The sequence below is a fragment of the Myotis lucifugus genome, unplaced genomic scaffold, assembly GCF_000147115.1.
Source record: "Myotis lucifugus unplaced genomic scaffold, Myoluc2.0 scaffold_25, whole genome shotgun sequence".
Lineage (NCBI taxonomy): Eukaryota > Metazoa > Chordata > Mammalia > Chiroptera > Vespertilionidae > Myotis > Myotis lucifugus.
This window is the reverse complement of record NW_005871073.1, coordinates 1,604,136-1,623,266: the sequence shown is the minus strand read 5'-3', so window position 1 is coordinate 1,623,266 and position 19,131 is coordinate 1,604,136. Positions and strand designations below refer to the sequence as shown.

Here is a 19,131-nt window from a genome sequence, read left to right as displayed (position 1 = left end):
CTTAAATTGACCATCTACTGAGGTAGAGCATGGAGTCAAGGAACCAGTTTGTCTTCTTTTAACTCTTAAGATGGAGGACCCTAAAAATCAAAAGTGATCAATAATTTTTTGGCGGGTTCTGGAATTAATGAAATTGTCTGGATATATATGAGGTAATTAAGTTTAAACTGCTGAGCTTAAGCTTAGATAGAAATTTATATCAGTAAGAATAAGTCCCAAACAAAATTGTGGCTTCATTTATTGAACACATCATTATTAAGTACACAGTAAATAACTCCAACAGGAATACCAAGAATAGCACACCATCCTGGCCTTGAAATCTAGCAGAAGTGACTAAGAAATAAACTATAACATATTGTGTGATGGGTAATGCACCTCAGGGGTGCAGGGGAGTGGAGCAGGAGGTAGGGTAGCACACCCTGTGTGTGTGTCAGGAAACGTTTCCTGGGAGAAGAGATGCTTGTGCATCACAGGTGGTGGCCACCAGCCAACAGGCGAGGGAAAGCCCTTTGCAGTGGCAGGACTGTGCATTGGATCCAGAAGACACGAGAGAACATGTTGAGGAAGTGCAGGTAAGTGTGAGTTAGGGTTTAAGGCAGCCGTGGGCAAACTACGGCCCGCGGGCCGGATACGTCCTGTTTGAAATGAATAAAACTAAAAAAAAAAAAAAGACCGTACCCTTTTATGTAATGATGTTTACTTTGAATTTATATTAGTTCACACAAACACTCCATCCATGCTTTTGTTCCGGCCCTCCGGTCCAGTTTAAGAACCCATTGTGGCCCTCGAGTCAAAAAGTTTGCCCACCCCTGGTTTAAGGTGTAACAGGAGAATGAAGCATCCTCTGAAGGACCCCCATCTTCTCCATCAGGCTTCCTCCTTGAGGACATCCCTGACAACTGGAGGTGGTGCTCCGTGTCCCCGTGACTATTTCTATTGTTTGATTTCTTTACACCAATCTAATTGTCCATGTCTGATTTTCATACTTGTCTTCAGGATAAACATCAGGACTGTCTCCCAGTTCTTGTCATAAAACCTAGAAAATAGTAGGTGCTCAATCGTACCTGTTTATTACATGCACACGTGACTGGCTGGCTGGCTAAGATTATGCACAGTTTGGGAATGAGAAAGTCAAGAATTGCCTTGGTTATCAAGCAGCATTTCGTAAAACCTTAATGGTTTCATTTTTTCTGTTTCAGGTTACTTGCCGCGTATAATAGTCTTACCGACAAACACCTGACTGGATATTTTAACAATACAAGGATAAGGCGGCATCTCTTAAGATCAGGGCTGGTAAGCTTTGGTTTACGCTCTACCCGCCCTTTTGTTTCATTAAGTCCAGTAATTCTCTCCCTTTCCTGGTTTTCTCTTTGAACTAATTAGGGACATCTCCCCTGACCCCCATTTCAGAAAAATTGCTTCCTTTGCAAAGCTCTGATTTAACTTGTTGAGGTTGTTTTTTAAAAGATAGGAAAGGAGGTCACAACGACTGCTAAGGCAACTTGTAAATCACTGAGGAAAACCCCCGAGTTTTCAACAGCATATTTCACTTTGTCTATTCATTCATTTATTCAGCACATTTATTGAACACAGTCTATGGGCCAAGAACTATTAAGGATGAAGGGTAGAGAGGACTTGACTGTCTTTGGGAAAAAGTGCATTGTTTTCAACCATCACAGAATCTGCTGTGGAAGACACAAACAGCTCAAACTTCTCTTTGAATTTTTAAAAACAGTTTCATTTTCTAGGGTGGTTTATGGATACATTAATGTATTTTGCTAGCTCCAAAACTATCATTTCCAAAAAAAAAATCCTATTTCTCTAAATGTAATGTAAAGCCATTAAAAAGTGTGATAGCTTTCCATAGGAAGGAATGGGTGTGGGTATAGAAAGTAGGACTGAAGAGTTGTGCAGTTTACCTTCTTAAAACACAGTGGTTTTCCTTAACTATTGTTGCTATGGTATTGAAAGGACATGCATTGCGGTTCTAATTGTTTATGTGCTTGGCACTCTGGCTGGTACGTCCCAGAGAGCTTGCTTTTTGCCTCCCGTGGCTTTGTTATCAGACAGGTCTGGCTGGAAGTTGGCTGTCGTTTACAAGACATAGACTTGAGCAAATCACTTAGCTTTGTCAGCTCCAGCTTTTTCAATTGTAAAATAAAGATGATGATACCCTCAGGATTGTTGTGGCAAGAAGAGATGTGTAATAAATGGCTGTAATTATTGTGGTTACTAGTAACATTACTTCTTTGGATAACAATATGTGAGCTTCGTGTGTAAATAGGAAGGACTTGGTATTTACTTATCAACATCATTAACAAGCACTTAATTGAACATTGGTTATGTGCATGGCAACTCAAGTAAGGAAGATCCAGCTCTTTCTCTAGAGTAGTCTTTCAAATATAGTCCTGGAATCAGCAATCAGCTGGGAACTTGATAGAAAATGCAAATTTTAGAGCCCCACCCCAGACCAATTGAGTCAGAAGTTAATGGGGTGAGGCCAATCAATTAGTTTTTTAAAAATTAAATTTATTGCGGGTGACATTGGTTAATAAAGTTAAGTAGGTTTCAAGTGTACAATTCTATAATACATCATGTGAATTGTGCATTCACCACCAAAGTCAAGCCTCCTTCTATCACCATTTATTTACCCTCTTCTATCTCCCCTCACCCCACTTTCCTTCTGGTAACTACCATACTGTTGTGTGTCTATGAGCTTTTGTTTGATTTTCTTGTTTGTTTGTTTGTTTGTTGCTTTCAGTTTTATATGCCACATATGAGTGAAATCATATGGTTCTTGAATTTTTTCCATTTGACTTATTTCACTTAGCATAACATTCTCAAGATCCATCCAGGTTGTCACAAATGGCAATATTTCATCTTTTCTTATGACTGAGAAGTATTCCATTGTATATATGTACCACATCTTCTCTATACCAATTATCTGTTGAAGGACACTTCGGTTGTTTCCATGTCTTAGCCATGGTGAATAATGCTGCAATGAACCATAGGGGTGCATGTATCTTTGCGAATACATGTTTTCAAATGTTTCAGGAAGATACCCAGAAAAGGGATTGCTGATATGGTAACACCATTCTTAATTTTTGAGTAACTTCCATACTATTTTCCACTGTGGCTGTACCAAATTAAAATGGCCACATTACCCAAAGCAATATACAGATTAAATGTAATCCCCATCAACATTTCTAATCTGTTTTTCAATTGTCTTCTATGTGATCTGAAGCAGGTTCAAGTTTAAGAGCATTTGCCCTGTAGGAACTTCCAATCTAGTTAGAGAGATCAGAGGACTCCCAGGGGAGAGATAACAATGACACATGTTAACTGCAGGGGAAGAGGCAATGCAGCACATTCTCAATCTATTTTTCCAATTGGAGCACATGACATGATATCCCATGGACAGCACATTTTAAAGACTGTGACTGAATTGTAATCTCAAGCGTACTTCCTATAGCCACACCCCTTTCTTTCATTGGAAAATGCATTCATAAAAAAGATTATCGATGGCATCGGTGGCGGCGGCGGTGCTGGCAGCACTCGGCGGGCCGGAGCCGGATTCTGTAGCCTGGGTGTGGGCCCGCGTCAAAAAAAAAAAAAAAAAAAAAAAAAAAAAAAGATTATCAGTAGTCAATTGCTTGTAGCACAACTTAATCACAACACTTCAATATGTTACAACAACAGTGCTAAAAAAAAAACTACAGTTATCAAAATTGAGAAACATGTGGGTGCACATTAGACCTGAAAAGAGGAATAGGCTTAATCAAGTGGAAAGGAAGAAGATGAACAATCCAGAAAAAAATAACACTCTTTGTTTAGAGAACATACAGAAAAATACAAAAAAAAAGTTGCCATAGGAAGGATTAAAAGAAAAGAATAGTTGACCCTTGAATAACACACAACACAGGTTTGAACTGCCTGCGTCCACTTACATGTGGATTTTTTAAAATAAATACCTGTATTATTTTTGATCTTTGGATGCTGAAAGCTGACTGTATGCATTCATATACCCCATTTTACATAGGGAACTTGAGCATCCCTGGATTTTGGTATTATCAGGGTTTCTGGAACCAATTCCCCATAGATACTGAAGGACAATTACATTTTTGAGGATTCAAAAGTTACATGCAGATTTTTGACTGTGTGAGGGTGGGTACCCTCTAAACCCCATGTTACTCAAGGGTCACTGTAAATGAAAAACAGAAGCTACCATTCCTGGGACTTGCAATGGTGCCAATAGACACCAACCTGGAATAACTTTATATCTGCAGCACTACATAATCTAAAAAAATCGAAACCACAACAAATTCTATTACATTCTGGGCTGGAGAGTGGAAGACGAAAAAGCAGAGTGAAGACAAAGTAATGAAGCCAATTATTTTAAAAACAAAGTGATGAGAGCCTCTGTAGCTTACCTGTTCTGCCTTTCAAAGTAAATTTCCTATGAGATCATCAGTCCTGTGATCACTGCTCCTATTCATTGTATCATGGTAGCACCCGGCACTTCCTCCCCAATGCTTGCAAAAAAAGAAATGAAAAGAACACCTGGGTTCCATCAAGGGAAAATTGCTACTCTAATGAAAACCTTGCTTTAAACAACAAGTGCACCATCTGTGTGTGTTTTCATGGTGGTGGGTATATAGGACTGCCTTTCTCTTTTTTTGCCTTATGAAATATTTATTAAAAGTGAAAGTTTATCAACCACAGTAGTATACTCCTTTAGGCTTAGGAAACATTGCCTCTCTAACTCTCCCTGTTTGGTGACTAACAGTACATTTTCTGCTTTGTAGTTCTATGTGTGTCTTATTTATTCATGACAGATCACAAGAAATGGAAGAATACTTTCTGAAAAAGAATACAAACTAAATATCATGAAGAGGGATCACCAAAAATATATCCGGGAGTGCTTAGCCCAGGCTATTTTCCATAAGGTCCTTGATATGGAGGTACAAGATTTTACTCTTTCCTTTATAACTGATATTTTCTAATATGATAATTAATAGTAATTCTGTATCCCAAGGCAGAGACATTCTTCTTGTATTTGATTAAAAAAGAATGGAATAAGGTGACCTGAGAAATGCTCTCTATCTCTCTAGGTAGCAAGGAGCCAACAGACTAAAGTAAGCTTTTCTCCATTTCAGTGTGAGAAAATATGGACACCATTATATACTTTGTGATATTTAATTTAACAAATGTAGATTTCTAATCCATAATGGCTACTCTAAAACAAAACCGCCCTCACCATCTGTACCTCAATTTCCATTTGCTAAAAAAAAGTGACATCTGTTTAAATATCAGTAATTCCACTGCCATGAATTATTTCAGATTTGTTATTCTTTTAAGGCTCCGAAGCTCAGCCGTATGCTAAATTTCAAGGAATAGGCATTGAAACATCTGCTGTCCCTCCTACTTTAGGCCACATTGGTCAGCATGGACTTATAATCAACAACATTTCTTTTTAATCTGACATGGCATTTTTAGTAGGATATCTAGCTAACTTGATAAATTATTTTAGCCTTGCACCATGAAATTTGTAGTTTCAAGCATCAGTACCATTTTAATCTCTGTGAAAAAGCATGTCACTTCTTGGCTTGAACATAGAGCAATAAATCAGAAAACCTGGCTCATAAAACCATTGACCTGTGGGTGCAGTAAACATTCATGAACAACTGTAGAATCATCAGTAAACCACTACTAAGTTTAGTGCCACTGAAAATGATGCTACCATTATATTGAGCAAGTGTTGTGTTTAGTTAAGATGTATGTGATCTGTTAATTTAGGAACTCATTTTGTGCTTATATCATGTGCATGAATTACATAGAATCACTCTTTATGACCCCTAAATCCACTAGCTTATGAAAGTATTAGTTACAATTCTATAACTAATGCTTAAAAAAATAGTACGGTGTAAAATCAATCTATACCTAGTTTCAAACTTAATTAGTAGGCACGGAGTTCTATATTAGCCTTGATCCTGGAGGTTTTTCAAACTTTCATATAACTGGCACATTATAACTGGTAAATATGCTATTATTTAAGCATCTTTGTGTATTCTTAAAGTTTGGAACAAATATCTTAAATAAATGGTAAAAATGTAATATATAATATATAATTACAAAATATAATATATAAATTAACAAATAGACTATTTTTGTCTAAATTGCCACATTTAGTTTAGGCTGATGCTGTTGCTAATTAGGGCCATTAATATTCATTCATGCAACAAACATTACTATGTATCAGGCTCACCTATGTATCATTATGAGGCTCTGTGATGTATAGCTGCAAGATATAATTTAAAAAAAAAAACACTGTAGAAAGTGATCAAATGCTAGAAGAAAGGAATGGACAGACTGAGCTCAGAAAAGTAGGGATTGGTGGCTTCCTTCTGTGAGAGTCAGAGGAAGCTGCACAGAGGTCCTGCTATTTGAAATGGACCTTGAAAACAACGAGACCTCACATGAAACCAGGAAAAAGGCATTACAGAGAGTGAGATTACAGAGATATGAAAGGACGTTGCGGATGGGAAGGAAAGCTCACTGAGGCCAGACAGACAGCACAGTGGGTTGGTTGAACGAGTGGCAGGAAGAGACACTCTCCAATAAGTTGGGGCCCAGTTTCTGGAGAGCCTTCAATTCCGAACTAGGTTTGGAGTATAGGTGATGAGGCGATGAAACATTTTTTAGCAGGAGACTGAAACAAATGAGCAGAGCTGTTTTAGAAAGATGATGTTGCTGAAAATGTGGGAGATGGATTAATGAGCTGGAAAAGATTGGAGGTGGGAGGTCAATTAGGAAGCTGTTGCCAAAGGGTGTGAGCTAACAGCAGTAGCTGAAACACTGGGGAGATGCAGCTGTCTGCAGAGACAGGGGAGAGGGAGGAAGACTGGCACTGGCTGAGTGAGGAGGGGTGAAGAAGGAGCCCAGAGAAATTCTGCGGTTTCTAGCTTGGCGGGGGGTGTGCATTGCAGGAGATCAAGAACAACAACAACATAGGCTGGAAAAGAACCTTCCAGTGGTGAAAAAACATGCCTGAGCCAGGAGATTCTCACAAGTGGCAGAATGGTTATGTAAGATGGGAACTGGGACACAAGAAATTAGGTTTTGACCCAGAGGACAAAGACAGTGGTGGCCTTGGTGAAAGCAGGTCCAGGGGTGGTGGTGATGAGGGGTGGTGGGAGTGGGAGACTTTGGTGAGTTGGGAATAAATGGAAGATGGAAAGGGGTTGATATAGAATCTAATCAAGTTTGGTGAGAAGTGGGAGAGAGAACAGGAAAGGGGGAGACAGAAAAGGGAAGTGTGATGCTGAGGTAGGGAATGACTGCGTCTGCAGAGTCTCAGGGCAGCTGGAGGGGCTCAAGAACAGAGGAAAAACACTTCACAATGCTCTCAGATGTGTCTTAGTAATTTCAACCCAAATTATATGCAGATTACATGACTAATATATTATAGCAAAATTGGAAAGCATAAGAAAGTCTGAAAAAGGAAAATAACCACATTAATGCCTCCTCTCAGAGATAAGTGCTGTTTACATATTCACCTTTTCTTTTAGTCTCTATTCATATTTATACATTAATAAAAGCATGCTATTTTTTTGAGAAGACCATGGTTTTGTGAAAAATAAAAAACAATAACAAAACAAAACAAAAACCCAACAACAACCAAAAATTCAAACACTGTGTGATTTGAGGAAAAATTCATGATCCTCCACCTCAGTTTCTTCTTTTGTAAAATAAGACAATTTAGCAATTAGAGCAGGAAGAGATGATGTACACAAAATGCACCCCCAGCATGGGGTCAGGCACATAATATGAACTTGATAAATTAAATTGCATTTCTGTGCAATTCTGTATCCTCCTTTCTTTGTGTATTACATGTATTTTCCTTTTTTGGAAAAAAATATTTATAACTTTATTTTAATGATTATATTCTATTCCATTACATGGATGTGCCAAAAACTTAACCATTCTCTTCAAGGTTAATAGTGCTTCTGAATTTTTGCTTTGAAGAGAAAGATACTACTAACAAAAAAAAACCCTTTTATTTTTTATTTATATATATATACATATTCAAATATATTTTTATTGATTTCAGAGAGGAAGGGAGAAGTAGAGGGAGATAGAAACATCAATGATGTGAAAGAATCATTGATCGGTTGCCACCTGAACACCCCATAGTGGGGATCGAGCCTGCAATCTAGGCATGTGCCCTGACGGAAAATTGAACCTCAAATTCCTGGTTCATAGGTCAGTGCTCAACCACTGAGCCATGCTGGCCAGCCAACAAAAACTTTTTAGATAGTATCTTTGGGCCATTTAGATAGTATCTTATGCATATAAAAAAAATTCAGATTTCCTCCTAAGTTTTAGAAGTGAAATTTATTGGTAAAAGGAAGGGACACGTTTACATATCTGAGATATATGATATTGGCTTTCTGAGATATATGATATTGGCTTTCTAAAGGGTTGTACCAATATATATTCCCACTTGCACACTAAAGCAGGTGATTCTTCTCCATCTCAATGACAGGAGGGGTAATTGAGACTCGGTTAGCTGGTAGGCTTATTTTCCTTTTAAAAAATTGTTGCTGTAATTGATATGAATCTCTCCTCCATTTTTCCCGTATGCTTAGCGTTACCATCAGCTTGAAATTAAAAAGAAACTGGAGACCTTAGCTAGAAAGGAGCGAATTCAGAGATTTAAGGTAAGAAGCCACATAACTCTCTTTCATCTCATAATATTATTTTATGATTTTGGAAGCCAATGATGCTATTATTCAAGTTTCTTGGGGGCACTTTGGGATAACTCATAGCTGAGGTCAAATGATGGTTTCTCCAAGCCTAAATCTTGGCCACCATTATTACAAAAGAGCATGACAAAATAGGAGCTGCCCGTGCAAAATGTTTTATAAAGCACGAAGAAAACTTGAAAACTTTCAAAGAAAAACTTGAAAATATTCTTTTCAGACCTGGAATTTAGTTTTTGTATTTTCTTGGCTGATATGTGATAGAGGCCTAAGGATTTTTTTTTTTGTCTTAAGAAGGTAAAAATAAACGGTGATGTTTCTGATGTGATGGAAAACAGAGCATTCTAAGAATTATCCAATGGTACATTTTCATGCAAATGTGAACCTTGAGAATACGTGGTAGGAAAAATCTACCTTAGCAAACAAGAGCTTAAGATTTAGACATTTTGTACAAGGTATTTCAAAATCTCCTGTTTGTTTTCTATTCTTGTATTTGATATTCTTCTTTGAAGTAAGCTTAGGAAATATATAAATTTGAATCAAGAGACCAGAGATTCAATTAGGCATGTTTGAAAGGTTTCAATGTAGGTTGGCAGTTTTACTCAATTTCTTGAGCCATTCAAACTTACATGTTGTCCTTCATTTTCCGTGTCGTATTACAAATGTGAGGCCTAAGACATTTCACAAACTGATGAATATTTGTAAAGCTTCTGTAGAATGACTTGCCAGATAAGATAGTAATGTTTCCCTCTTGCCTGATAGACTCAAATCTTTCTATTTTATCATGGTCAAAAGATAATCTTGTTACAAAATTGTTGTTAAATAACAGAAGATGGGCCAGTTTTTCAAGATCAGAAGAGTTAGTGTGTAGAGATTTGTGGTTAATTCAACTTTGCCAATATTGTCCTACATCAAGGACTGAGTTATAGATTCTATAATTCACTGCTGAACTGTTGTTGGAGAAAAATGGCTACTGGAAATAAAGAGTGACTAGTGCTGCCTGAAGAGGTGTGAGATCCACTCTCACCCAGTGTGCCAGGCACACTAACAAGACAGATGGGCAGGTTACAGCTTTGGAAGGTTTGTGATAGACACTCCAGTGCCTCCTTGTATGATTTGCACTTGTAACAATTTTCACTTTATTGCGGCACTTAGTGAAAGACCTACTAGTATGTTTTGGCTTCTTTTATGTAACATGGAAACAACCTTTTCTTAGGGCATTATTTAATAATTTAAAAATATATATTTTTATTGATTTCAGAGAGGAACGGGGAGGGAGAGAGAGGTAGAAACATCAATGGTGAGAGAGAATCATTGATTGGCTGCCTCCTGCATGCCCCACACTGGGGATGGAGCCCACAATCCAGACATGTACCCTGACTGGGAATCGAACCATGAGCTCGTAGTTCATAGGTTGATGCCCAATCGCTGAACCATGCTCGCCTGTCTATTTAATAAATCGTTAAGGTAGAAAAGTAATACTTTCTGGTATTCTCTACTACTGATCAGAGTAGTGAGGAGCATTATGCTTCTTGTAGTCATCTGCAGATTAATGAATGCTTTTGCTAAAACTGAGGATACACTGCTCTTGTAGCTATTTCTTTGAATAAAGCAGACTCAGTTTCCTGCCTATCACTACACACCACCTCCCCAGTACAGTGTGGAAACTTTTTTTGCCTATCCTGATAGACCTCAGAAGGAACATTTTGAAAGTAATGACCATGGACTTCTCTAGTCATACAGTATTTTTTTATCTGATAGGCACTAACCTAAACTAGTTTTCTAACTATGCATCGATTTGTTAAATTACTTTCTTATTTTAGGGAGCGCCCACAAGATGGTCTATAGAAAAAAACATGCCAGTGCTGTCTCCCCACCCCCCAGTGGGCCCAAAGACTAACCGTGGCCATAGTGTTCTGGTTGATGAAGGACATTCCAGTCCAATAACAGTGGTGAGTTATATTAAACTCTCTGCCATGTACCATCCCAAATCCATTTATAATTTCTTACTATTCTCAGAAAGAATGCTCTCTGGGTAGATGTCTGTATAAGCCTGAGACTTCTACTGAATGAAAGCATAGTTTTCTATCTATTCAACTCTGTCTCTACTGAATGCCCCACCTCAAATCAACATCACCCCTGCCGAATTCATTTTGCCTGTTACTGCTAGGTCAATTTGCTTTAGGAAGAGATTACTTATGTTATTTACATGCCCAAATACCTTCACTTGCTTTGTGTCACCTATAGAAAACCACAGACTCTTTCACTTGACATTTAAGACCCTGAACCATCTGACCTCAATTTAGCTATCCCCACAATTACCCTTTAGCGCCCTGCAATGCAGCAAAATTGAACCACTAGTTGTTCCATATTTGTGCTATATTTTCTGACCTCTGCATTTTGTTCTTGCTGTTCCCTCTACTCTCATCTTACTTGTAGTGCTTACTTATGCACACAAATTCAATGGTACTCTATAGCATTTGGGGCCAGATACTTATATTTGTACTTCATTTATCAAAACTATGTGCCCATGCTCTAAGATAAAAATAATTAAATGTGCAGTAATTCTATTTAAAGAAATTGCACACTGACCTTTCTTCTACTTTGATTCATTTATACAGTAGAGGTGGTGTTTGCTTGAAGGAAGGTAAGGTAGCTTGAAACAATATAGATACAGGAAAAGATTTGCAAAATATTTGCTGGAGGTTGATGGGTTAAGCTGTAAATGAATTGCTTGATTATGTCTTTATTCTTGCTTTGTGTAGCCTAATATATTTCCTTGTTAGCATGAACATTTTTTTGGATTGCACAATGTTTATGGAGAAATTGCAGTGCTTTCACAGATTGCTAAAGCACGTTCATCGTTCATCACATATAGTGTTAAGCTTTGACATTTTTCAGAAGGTAAATATGTTTTGACATTTCCAGGTGAACAGCTCAAGTTATGAAAAGCAGTCTTCCCTTTGTTGCTACCATATTTCCAAGCTTCATTTAAATGCATATGTACACAAATAATTCTTTTATTAGGTGGCAAACTCACTAGACTCTCAAAAGCTTAAACTGGGTGAAACAAAAGAAACCATCAAGTGCTGTTTTCTATCTTCCCACCTGTTTCCGAGTGGAAAAACCCTTGAAAGGCTTTCTTTTCAATTTTCCAGCTGAACACCCTCAATAAGTAGTTTATGATACATCCAGGAGATCTTAATGTGGCAGGAATGAGAAAGTAATTTAAAAATTACAGGAAACACTGACACCAGCACTTCAGAAGCCTTTCTCTCTGGTAAGCCACAATTCTTCACTTGGTCACCCCCTGTGGCGAGTCTGCACTGTAAGGGATACCATTGTAATCTTGGCATTGTAGTTTCCATCCGACAGAAATTCAAGTCCTCCTCTTTGTTTTCCCAACCTGGATACATATCCTTTAAATTTGACTCCTGACCTCCACGTGCCATTGAGACGAAGAAAAAAAATCCTTTGGGGATACTGCCATCGATTTTTCTCTTTTCACTTTCTTGAGCGAATAAGGAAAGCATTCAGTGAGTAGTTATTGCATTTGGTCACTAATTGCACCTAAACTTTCAAAATAACATATAAGCTCTTAGCTGTATTGCTCCCATTAAAACTCTGGATAGTCATTCAACTAATTCTGCACAGGCTTGGAAAATGCACCCCCAGAGATCTTCCACTAAGAATTAGAAATGCTCAGCTAAGCTGAATAATCACCAGGTAGTCAATTTCGATTCACATTCCGGTGCAGATTTGAAAATGTTAAGCTACAGTGCCATGTTTATTCCAAGAAAATATATTATGAACAATTTAAAATATAGCCAATTTAACGTGGCTTTTGATGTGAACTACAACAGTTTGTAGCTCACAGCTGTTGGTTGAATGGTGCAGATTTGTTTTTAGAGATAAATGTAATCAGTTAAACATTTGACTGCCACACTCATCTAACTGAATGATATCTGTATGCAAATGTGGAGAAGTAAAATTTAGAGCACAACAGCCCATTGATCATGTCCTAGTTTATAGGAACCTGTTTTTTTTGAATTCCTACATTTAATTTTCAGTGTTTTTGTGTTCAGTTGGATTATATGACAGGAGTCTTAAGGCATATTTGTCTCACCGAGTTCAAAGGAATTCTTTTGGGTGATCTGATTCCCTTGTTTAGAAACCTCTGGCTTGATTTTTTTGTGTGTGGGTGTTACGACCTTCCACTTTTGGACTCAAATAGGCTTATGTTCTGTTTCATGAAATCAAATGCTGTTCTTGTCAGTTCACTGGGTTTTCTGTCTCGGTCAGGATACAGGCTTGTGTGTAGACAGTGCGCATGCATGGATCTCAGCTGGTGCGCCATCTCTACTCTATCAAGTCAGCAACAGCCTCTCTAAGCTCATGATCTGGAAGTTTTATGTATCACTTCTGCTCACATCTTATTACTCAAAACTGAGCATATATCTATACAGAATTACGCGAGATGCTAGAAAATGTACTCTTTATTTGTAATAGCCGTGCTTCCTGATGAAAATTCTATTACTTGTGAAGAAAGGAAAACAGATATTGGGGACTATTATCTTTGTCCTCTTCCCATGTCTGGCTTACAACTGGCTCTCTTCTTACTCAGATGTTCAAATTTACCAGTCCTTTGCTTTTCTCCTCCATTTCTTTCTGTTGCTCATCCATTTGAATAAAAGATAACTGCGTCTGGAAACTTTAATTTTTCATCTCATTGCCTTATTCCAGATAACTTTAGTTCTAACTGCTGTGAGTTCCCAGGTATGCTTGTTGTATTGTCCCTTTGGTAGTATTTGTGTGGGTCATTTGGCACTAATTGTCTTGTGTCACTCTTAGATGTTAAAAATTACTTTTTAATCTCTTCATAGTGCCTATAATTGGAATTCAAAAAATATTGACTTAATAAAATCAGATATTTATCACATATGACATGCTTGTCAGGATGGCATGGAGTCCAACTTTTGGTGGTAGAAGCTGCCCTATCATTTTTTTAAAATGTATTTACACTTTTATATAGTTGAATATTTTGTTCACCATTCTTTAGAATCAATGTATTAAACCTCCTTATGAGTCATTTGCATACTATCCTCACACCCGCTGGTCCAAATATGCATGTATTATTCTTAACAGGTTTTTTTTTCTTATTTTATTATATTAGAACAACTGGGCCAAAAGCCTTGTTTTTTCCTCACTTTTGAAACATTGCTGCTCTTTATACTAAACTCATAATGTTCTGTCAGTGCCAAAAAAGACAGCACTCATGTTCCATACTGGCATGTTTGGTTCTCTCCGCAGTATATTCTTGATTAGAAAGTATATCAGTCAGGGTCTCAGCAGGAAACAGATGGCTCACACAGATAGGGTAATTAGGAAGGGTTTAATAAAGAAACTATTTACAAAGAGGCAGACAGGGTAAGGAAAAACAACTAGGGATGTTTAGCCTGCTGGGGTCAGCCCCATGGGGAAGCACACCACCTTGGCCCATGGGGGAAGGGAGGGTTTGGACAGAGAACCTCTCCTACTTGTGAGCTGGGAGAGGACTTCCTGCTAGAGCCGTGGACTTGGTGGAGGGCCCTAGCTGGCGCATCACAACCTTGGTGTGAAAGTCCAGAAGAAGTAAATAACCCATCTCATTTCCGCCTATCTTTTGATCTCCTGCCAGTGCCTTTGATTGGCCAAATCTAACTGGAACCTGAGGTCAGTTGGTATATAGTCCATAAAGAAAGACTCTCAGAGGCTGGAGCAGGAGAGAGAAGGCATAGAAGAGGGGCAAATGGAAAACTCCCAGCCTGCAAAAAATCTGTTTTTTCACAATGTTTTCCAAAGTTGCCAGTTACTATTTTTCACTTTTGTTTTCCTAATATTGCAAGGAAGAGGTTGACTAAATAATCATGCATTACAGTTACGCATTTACCTTTCCTCTGTTTTGAATCCTATTGCTTGTACTTCAGCACTAATCTTAAGACTTAGAGGACTCACAGTAGAATTCATGTTGCAAACATTTAAATAGAAATGAGTCCATTCCAATCATATTCCTTTAGATCTCTAAAATAGGAACATTATTCAACTTAACATTTAATTGAGCAAAGCTAATCTATGCACAGCATAAATTAGGTACTGTCAGCGAGTTTACAGTATGAATAAAATACAGGAACCTGACAGAGAACATCTCCTCTGTCTAGAATCCTCTGTAATTGTGGCATTTAGTTATGTGGAGAACTTCCGCGCCATATGTTTTAATAAATACTTCAGGTCATAAGGGCATGTATAATGGAAGGACATAATTAAAGTTTAATCTGTTCCGTAAAAAGGCACCATTAATTACTCTAGTCAATTTGTTGGGTTATTAATTGGTTCTGGAAACAAGTCAAGGTACTAATTTAAATGGATTTTTTTTCCTAATTGTCTAGACAGCCCCTCGACCACACACTGCCCCAGGAATGATGCAGCCTCCAATTCGATTACAGCCTCTTCCCAGTCATCCTGCAGCAGGAACTGTTCCAAAGGTAACTCCCGGGTCCAGATCCAAAACCTCACCGCCGGAAAATGAAGCTCCATTTCCCATTGGGGTAAATGTTATTCCATCAAGGAATATCTTTTTATTCTTGATTAGAATATTAGATTATCACAGTAGTTAAGATGCTAGATTTAATTAATCTACTCAATGACATTTGTATTGTGCACTTATTAAGCACTTATTATGATGTTCTATTTAATTATCTTACTCAAGTGGGAAGGCCTATAATTTCCATGTTAGTGAGCAAAAAGAGTAAGGAATAGATGTAATAATGTAAAGTGATCTCTCACTAGTTCGAAGGGTTGTATGAGAAACAAAGAGGAACTTTTTATAGCCAGATATGACTTCTATGAGCATAAACCCAGTGTTGACGGCTTTTACATTTTAAATGCATGAGACCTAGAAAATGAAACTTTCCAAGAATAGGTTTGCATTTGCATGCTGACTTACTTTACCATCAGTGTATGAAATTGCTTCCAGTTTGACTCTGGAGAACGTTGGGTATAGAAGGAAAAGAATGTCCATCTTTTTAAAAATGCTGAATTAATCACACACAGTGACTCTGCTTCCCTTTCAAGGTTATGTATGACTCAGGTAATTTCAGTTATTTTAATAGAGCACAGAAGGAAGCATAGTAACCATAAAATATGAGTTCCTTAAACAGGGAGATATAACTAAGACATTCAGTAATTAGGGAGGGTATTTTTTTTGGGGGGGGTGGGATGGGAGGGTATTATTTGTATTTCTAACACAAAGGAGAAACATTGGCAGCTTAAGAACCTGTGTCATAATACAACAGTCATTATGTTCAAATGGGTGAATTTAGTTTCATTCCTCTTTTAGGAAACATAAGATACATGAAATTAAGGTATTTTTATCTAACACTGACAAAGACCATCTTGACACGAAGGAATTAATTCATACAAATGATTGTTTCACAGTAAGAGTATAAATATAATTCTAAAAATGATAACTAATATTTAACCCATTTACTATGGTTTTCAGCTTACATAGCACTTTTTACAAGCCTCATTATAATAGTAGTTTATCAGAAAACGGCAGGGGAAATTAAGCCAAAGTGGTGGCACATTTTCTAGGGAAGACTTCATAGAGCTAGGCAGGAATTTATTGGGTCATAAGTCAATTAGGTTGATGCTTTCTAGAATCTGGTCTCTACTTAGAGACCCAGACATTTCCTGTTTCAGCTAGTGTTCAGGAATGGTCAGGTCCTGAGAGGTGTCTCGGCTAACTGAAATAACTCGCAACGACCTAATTTTTCTCCCTACAGTAAACTGGAGTGAGGAGCAAAATCATAATCAGGGACCATTAATACACAAGATATCAAATAATCACAGTTTGTAGAAGCAGCGTGCCTCCCCCTGTAGGCAGACCTACATGGGAAGCCGTGTCACAATGAGACGGTTGCCTGGTGAGCATGGTGTCAGAATGAGCAGATGTGGAATGGAATGTTACTGCATTAGGCTAAGACGGCATGATGCACCTAGCTCATTTTAGGAACGGGATGCCAAAGGTTCCAGGAAACTCAAAGGTCTTTGGCTAAAACCCCCTGTATGCTCCAAGAATAACTTTGCCAATAGGACTAGAAATATTCAAAGTCCAATGGGTGATACATCCTCTACCCTAGATAGTACTTGGATGCGCACTTTCCATGTTTTCCAAGGTGATTATATTCTTTTCTATGCTCCTATAAGTATTATTTTACTATACTACTTTGATAGGCACATTTTCCTGTAAGATATGTGAATAATATCAATCAGGTAATATTCAAGTTCTGTTGGCTAGAGAGGAATTTGTTTTTCTTTCAGGTGGTTTTCCATACCTGCTCTTAACCACTGTATAGATCTAGTAATTAAATTTGCATAAGGACTTTTATTTTCCTGTTTTCAAGGTGGGGGATGTGAGTGATTGAGGGACAGGCATTTAATAGTAACTTACATGGCTGACAAAATTGAGATCAATCTCATATTAATTTAAACTAGCTAACTAACGCTTTTCATTCAATAAATATTTATTGGCTACTTACTGCTCTAAGCATTGGTGGTATATCAATTATCAAGGCAGGCAAAAGTCTCTAACTTACTAGAGTTTATATTACAATGTACATAGGCAAAAGAAAATACATCTAATTTTTTTCAGTGGCATTGATGATAAAAATGATTTAATATAAAATCAGACAAGACATTCCTAAAGAATAGCAGTCTGCATGATTGATGAGTATGTAGTGATTTAATACAATACTAAATTTGTATTGCTTTCTTAAAGATTACCGAAGGATGTGGTATGCATATGGGAACTGTTCAAAGGTGCGACAGACATAAGCAGGTTGATCTTTCTAAATGTCAGGAGTAAGGGTTTTTGATTTAGGCAAAAGCAATTTGGTAAAAAACAAGCTGGTTGAAATCCAATTGAGTAAAAATAATGACTTGATTGAAAATGATTATCCTTAGAATGAGAGTTTCTCATGGACTATTGATAGAAATAGAAATTGGTACAACTCTTGTGAAAGCAATATGGAAATATCTGTCAGCATTTTAAATGAACATACTCAAGCATTTTAACATATAGGCATTTTCCCCAGGAATAAACACATATGTGAAAAGGAATAAATTCAAGAATATTTAGTAATATAATAGTGAACAATTATCAAATATCTACAAATATAATAGGGTATTGTTTTAAAATGTTATAACATATTAAAGTATGTTTAAAATAAAAAGGTAGAATTTTTGTACTGTCATGAAAAGATGTTCAAGATGTTTTGGGCTAAATATGTGAGGTAAGAAACAGCATGATAATTTTTTAAAAATTATCAGACCATTTCCAAATAAGACATGTAGTTGACTTAGAAATTAAAAATTCCTCAACCTCTGAGAGTTTTCTATTCATACATTTTATTGTTATTATTTTCACTTATTTCATTTATAACTGTTATTACAATATCTATGCACACCATCACAGAAAAAGGAAAAATGTAGGAAAAGTAAAATGAGAATATACAACCTGCAGTATGAACCATTCTAACAATTCTAAACTTCTTGGTTAATTCTATTTAAATCCCTCTCTGTTCACATAAATGTTGTCTTCAATCAAAATATGTATGGCATACATCTTTATTTGACCTGATTTTATTAATTTGTAATGAGAAATGTTTGGAGAATGATTTTCCTTTCTTAAAAATAACTTTTCACTATTTAAGCATCTCAAAATTAAGAATAAATTGACTGAAAATGATTTTAAAACCATACCAAATAAATTAGTATAGAGTAGATAAAAATGATTAAAGGTGACTGAAAGTTTGAAAAACTACTTCATAGACACAAAAATAATCAATTTTTGAAAATCTAAAGACTCAAATATACCTGAACAAAGTGACATAATTATTGATAATAACTTTGGTGCTTTATAATTGTTGAGGTAATACATGTTGATCAAACTTTCAAATAATATAAAGATACATATATAAAATAAAAAATAATATCCTCCCCAAATATCCCAATCTCCATGAAAACCTTATGTTCAATTCTTCTAGATATCCCTAATTTTATCAAAATCTATATATAAATTATTTAAAAGAAATGTATGATTATACCACATAGATCTTTTCATGAATAGATTCACACACTTCTTTTTGAAGCCTGCTGCGACTCTAAGAACAAAGAAAAATTTAGTTGAACATTCTCCTATTGATGGACTTGATGTTCAACTAAGTTTGTTATACATAATGTGTACTTGTATGTGTGTATGTATCCTTACATTTCCACCAGTGTACTTGTGTAGTTGTCTTCGGTAGCATTTATTCTTACGAGTTGAGTTTCT

The 19,131-nt window shown here is 36.8% G+C and overlaps 1 protein-coding gene across 1 annotated transcript in view; it reads left to right on the top strand.

Annotated features, from left to right (window-relative positions):
- Positions 1-456: 456 nt before the first annotated feature.
- ERICH3 (glutamate rich 3) overlaps positions 457-19,131 on the top strand; it is a 75,895-nt gene continuing 57,220 nt past the window's right edge. The window contains exons 1-6 of the mRNA XM_023751808.1: positions 457-572; positions 1,200-1,293; positions 4,836-4,961; positions 8,649-8,720; positions 10,586-10,714; positions 15,188-15,346. Of these exons, the coding sequence (XP_023607576.1) occupies positions 457-572; positions 1,200-1,293; positions 4,836-4,961; positions 8,649-8,720; positions 10,586-10,714; positions 15,188-15,346 (696 nt within the window). The remainder of the gene's footprint in view (positions 573-1,199; positions 1,294-4,835; positions 4,962-8,648; positions 8,721-10,585; positions 10,715-15,187; positions 15,347-19,131) is intronic.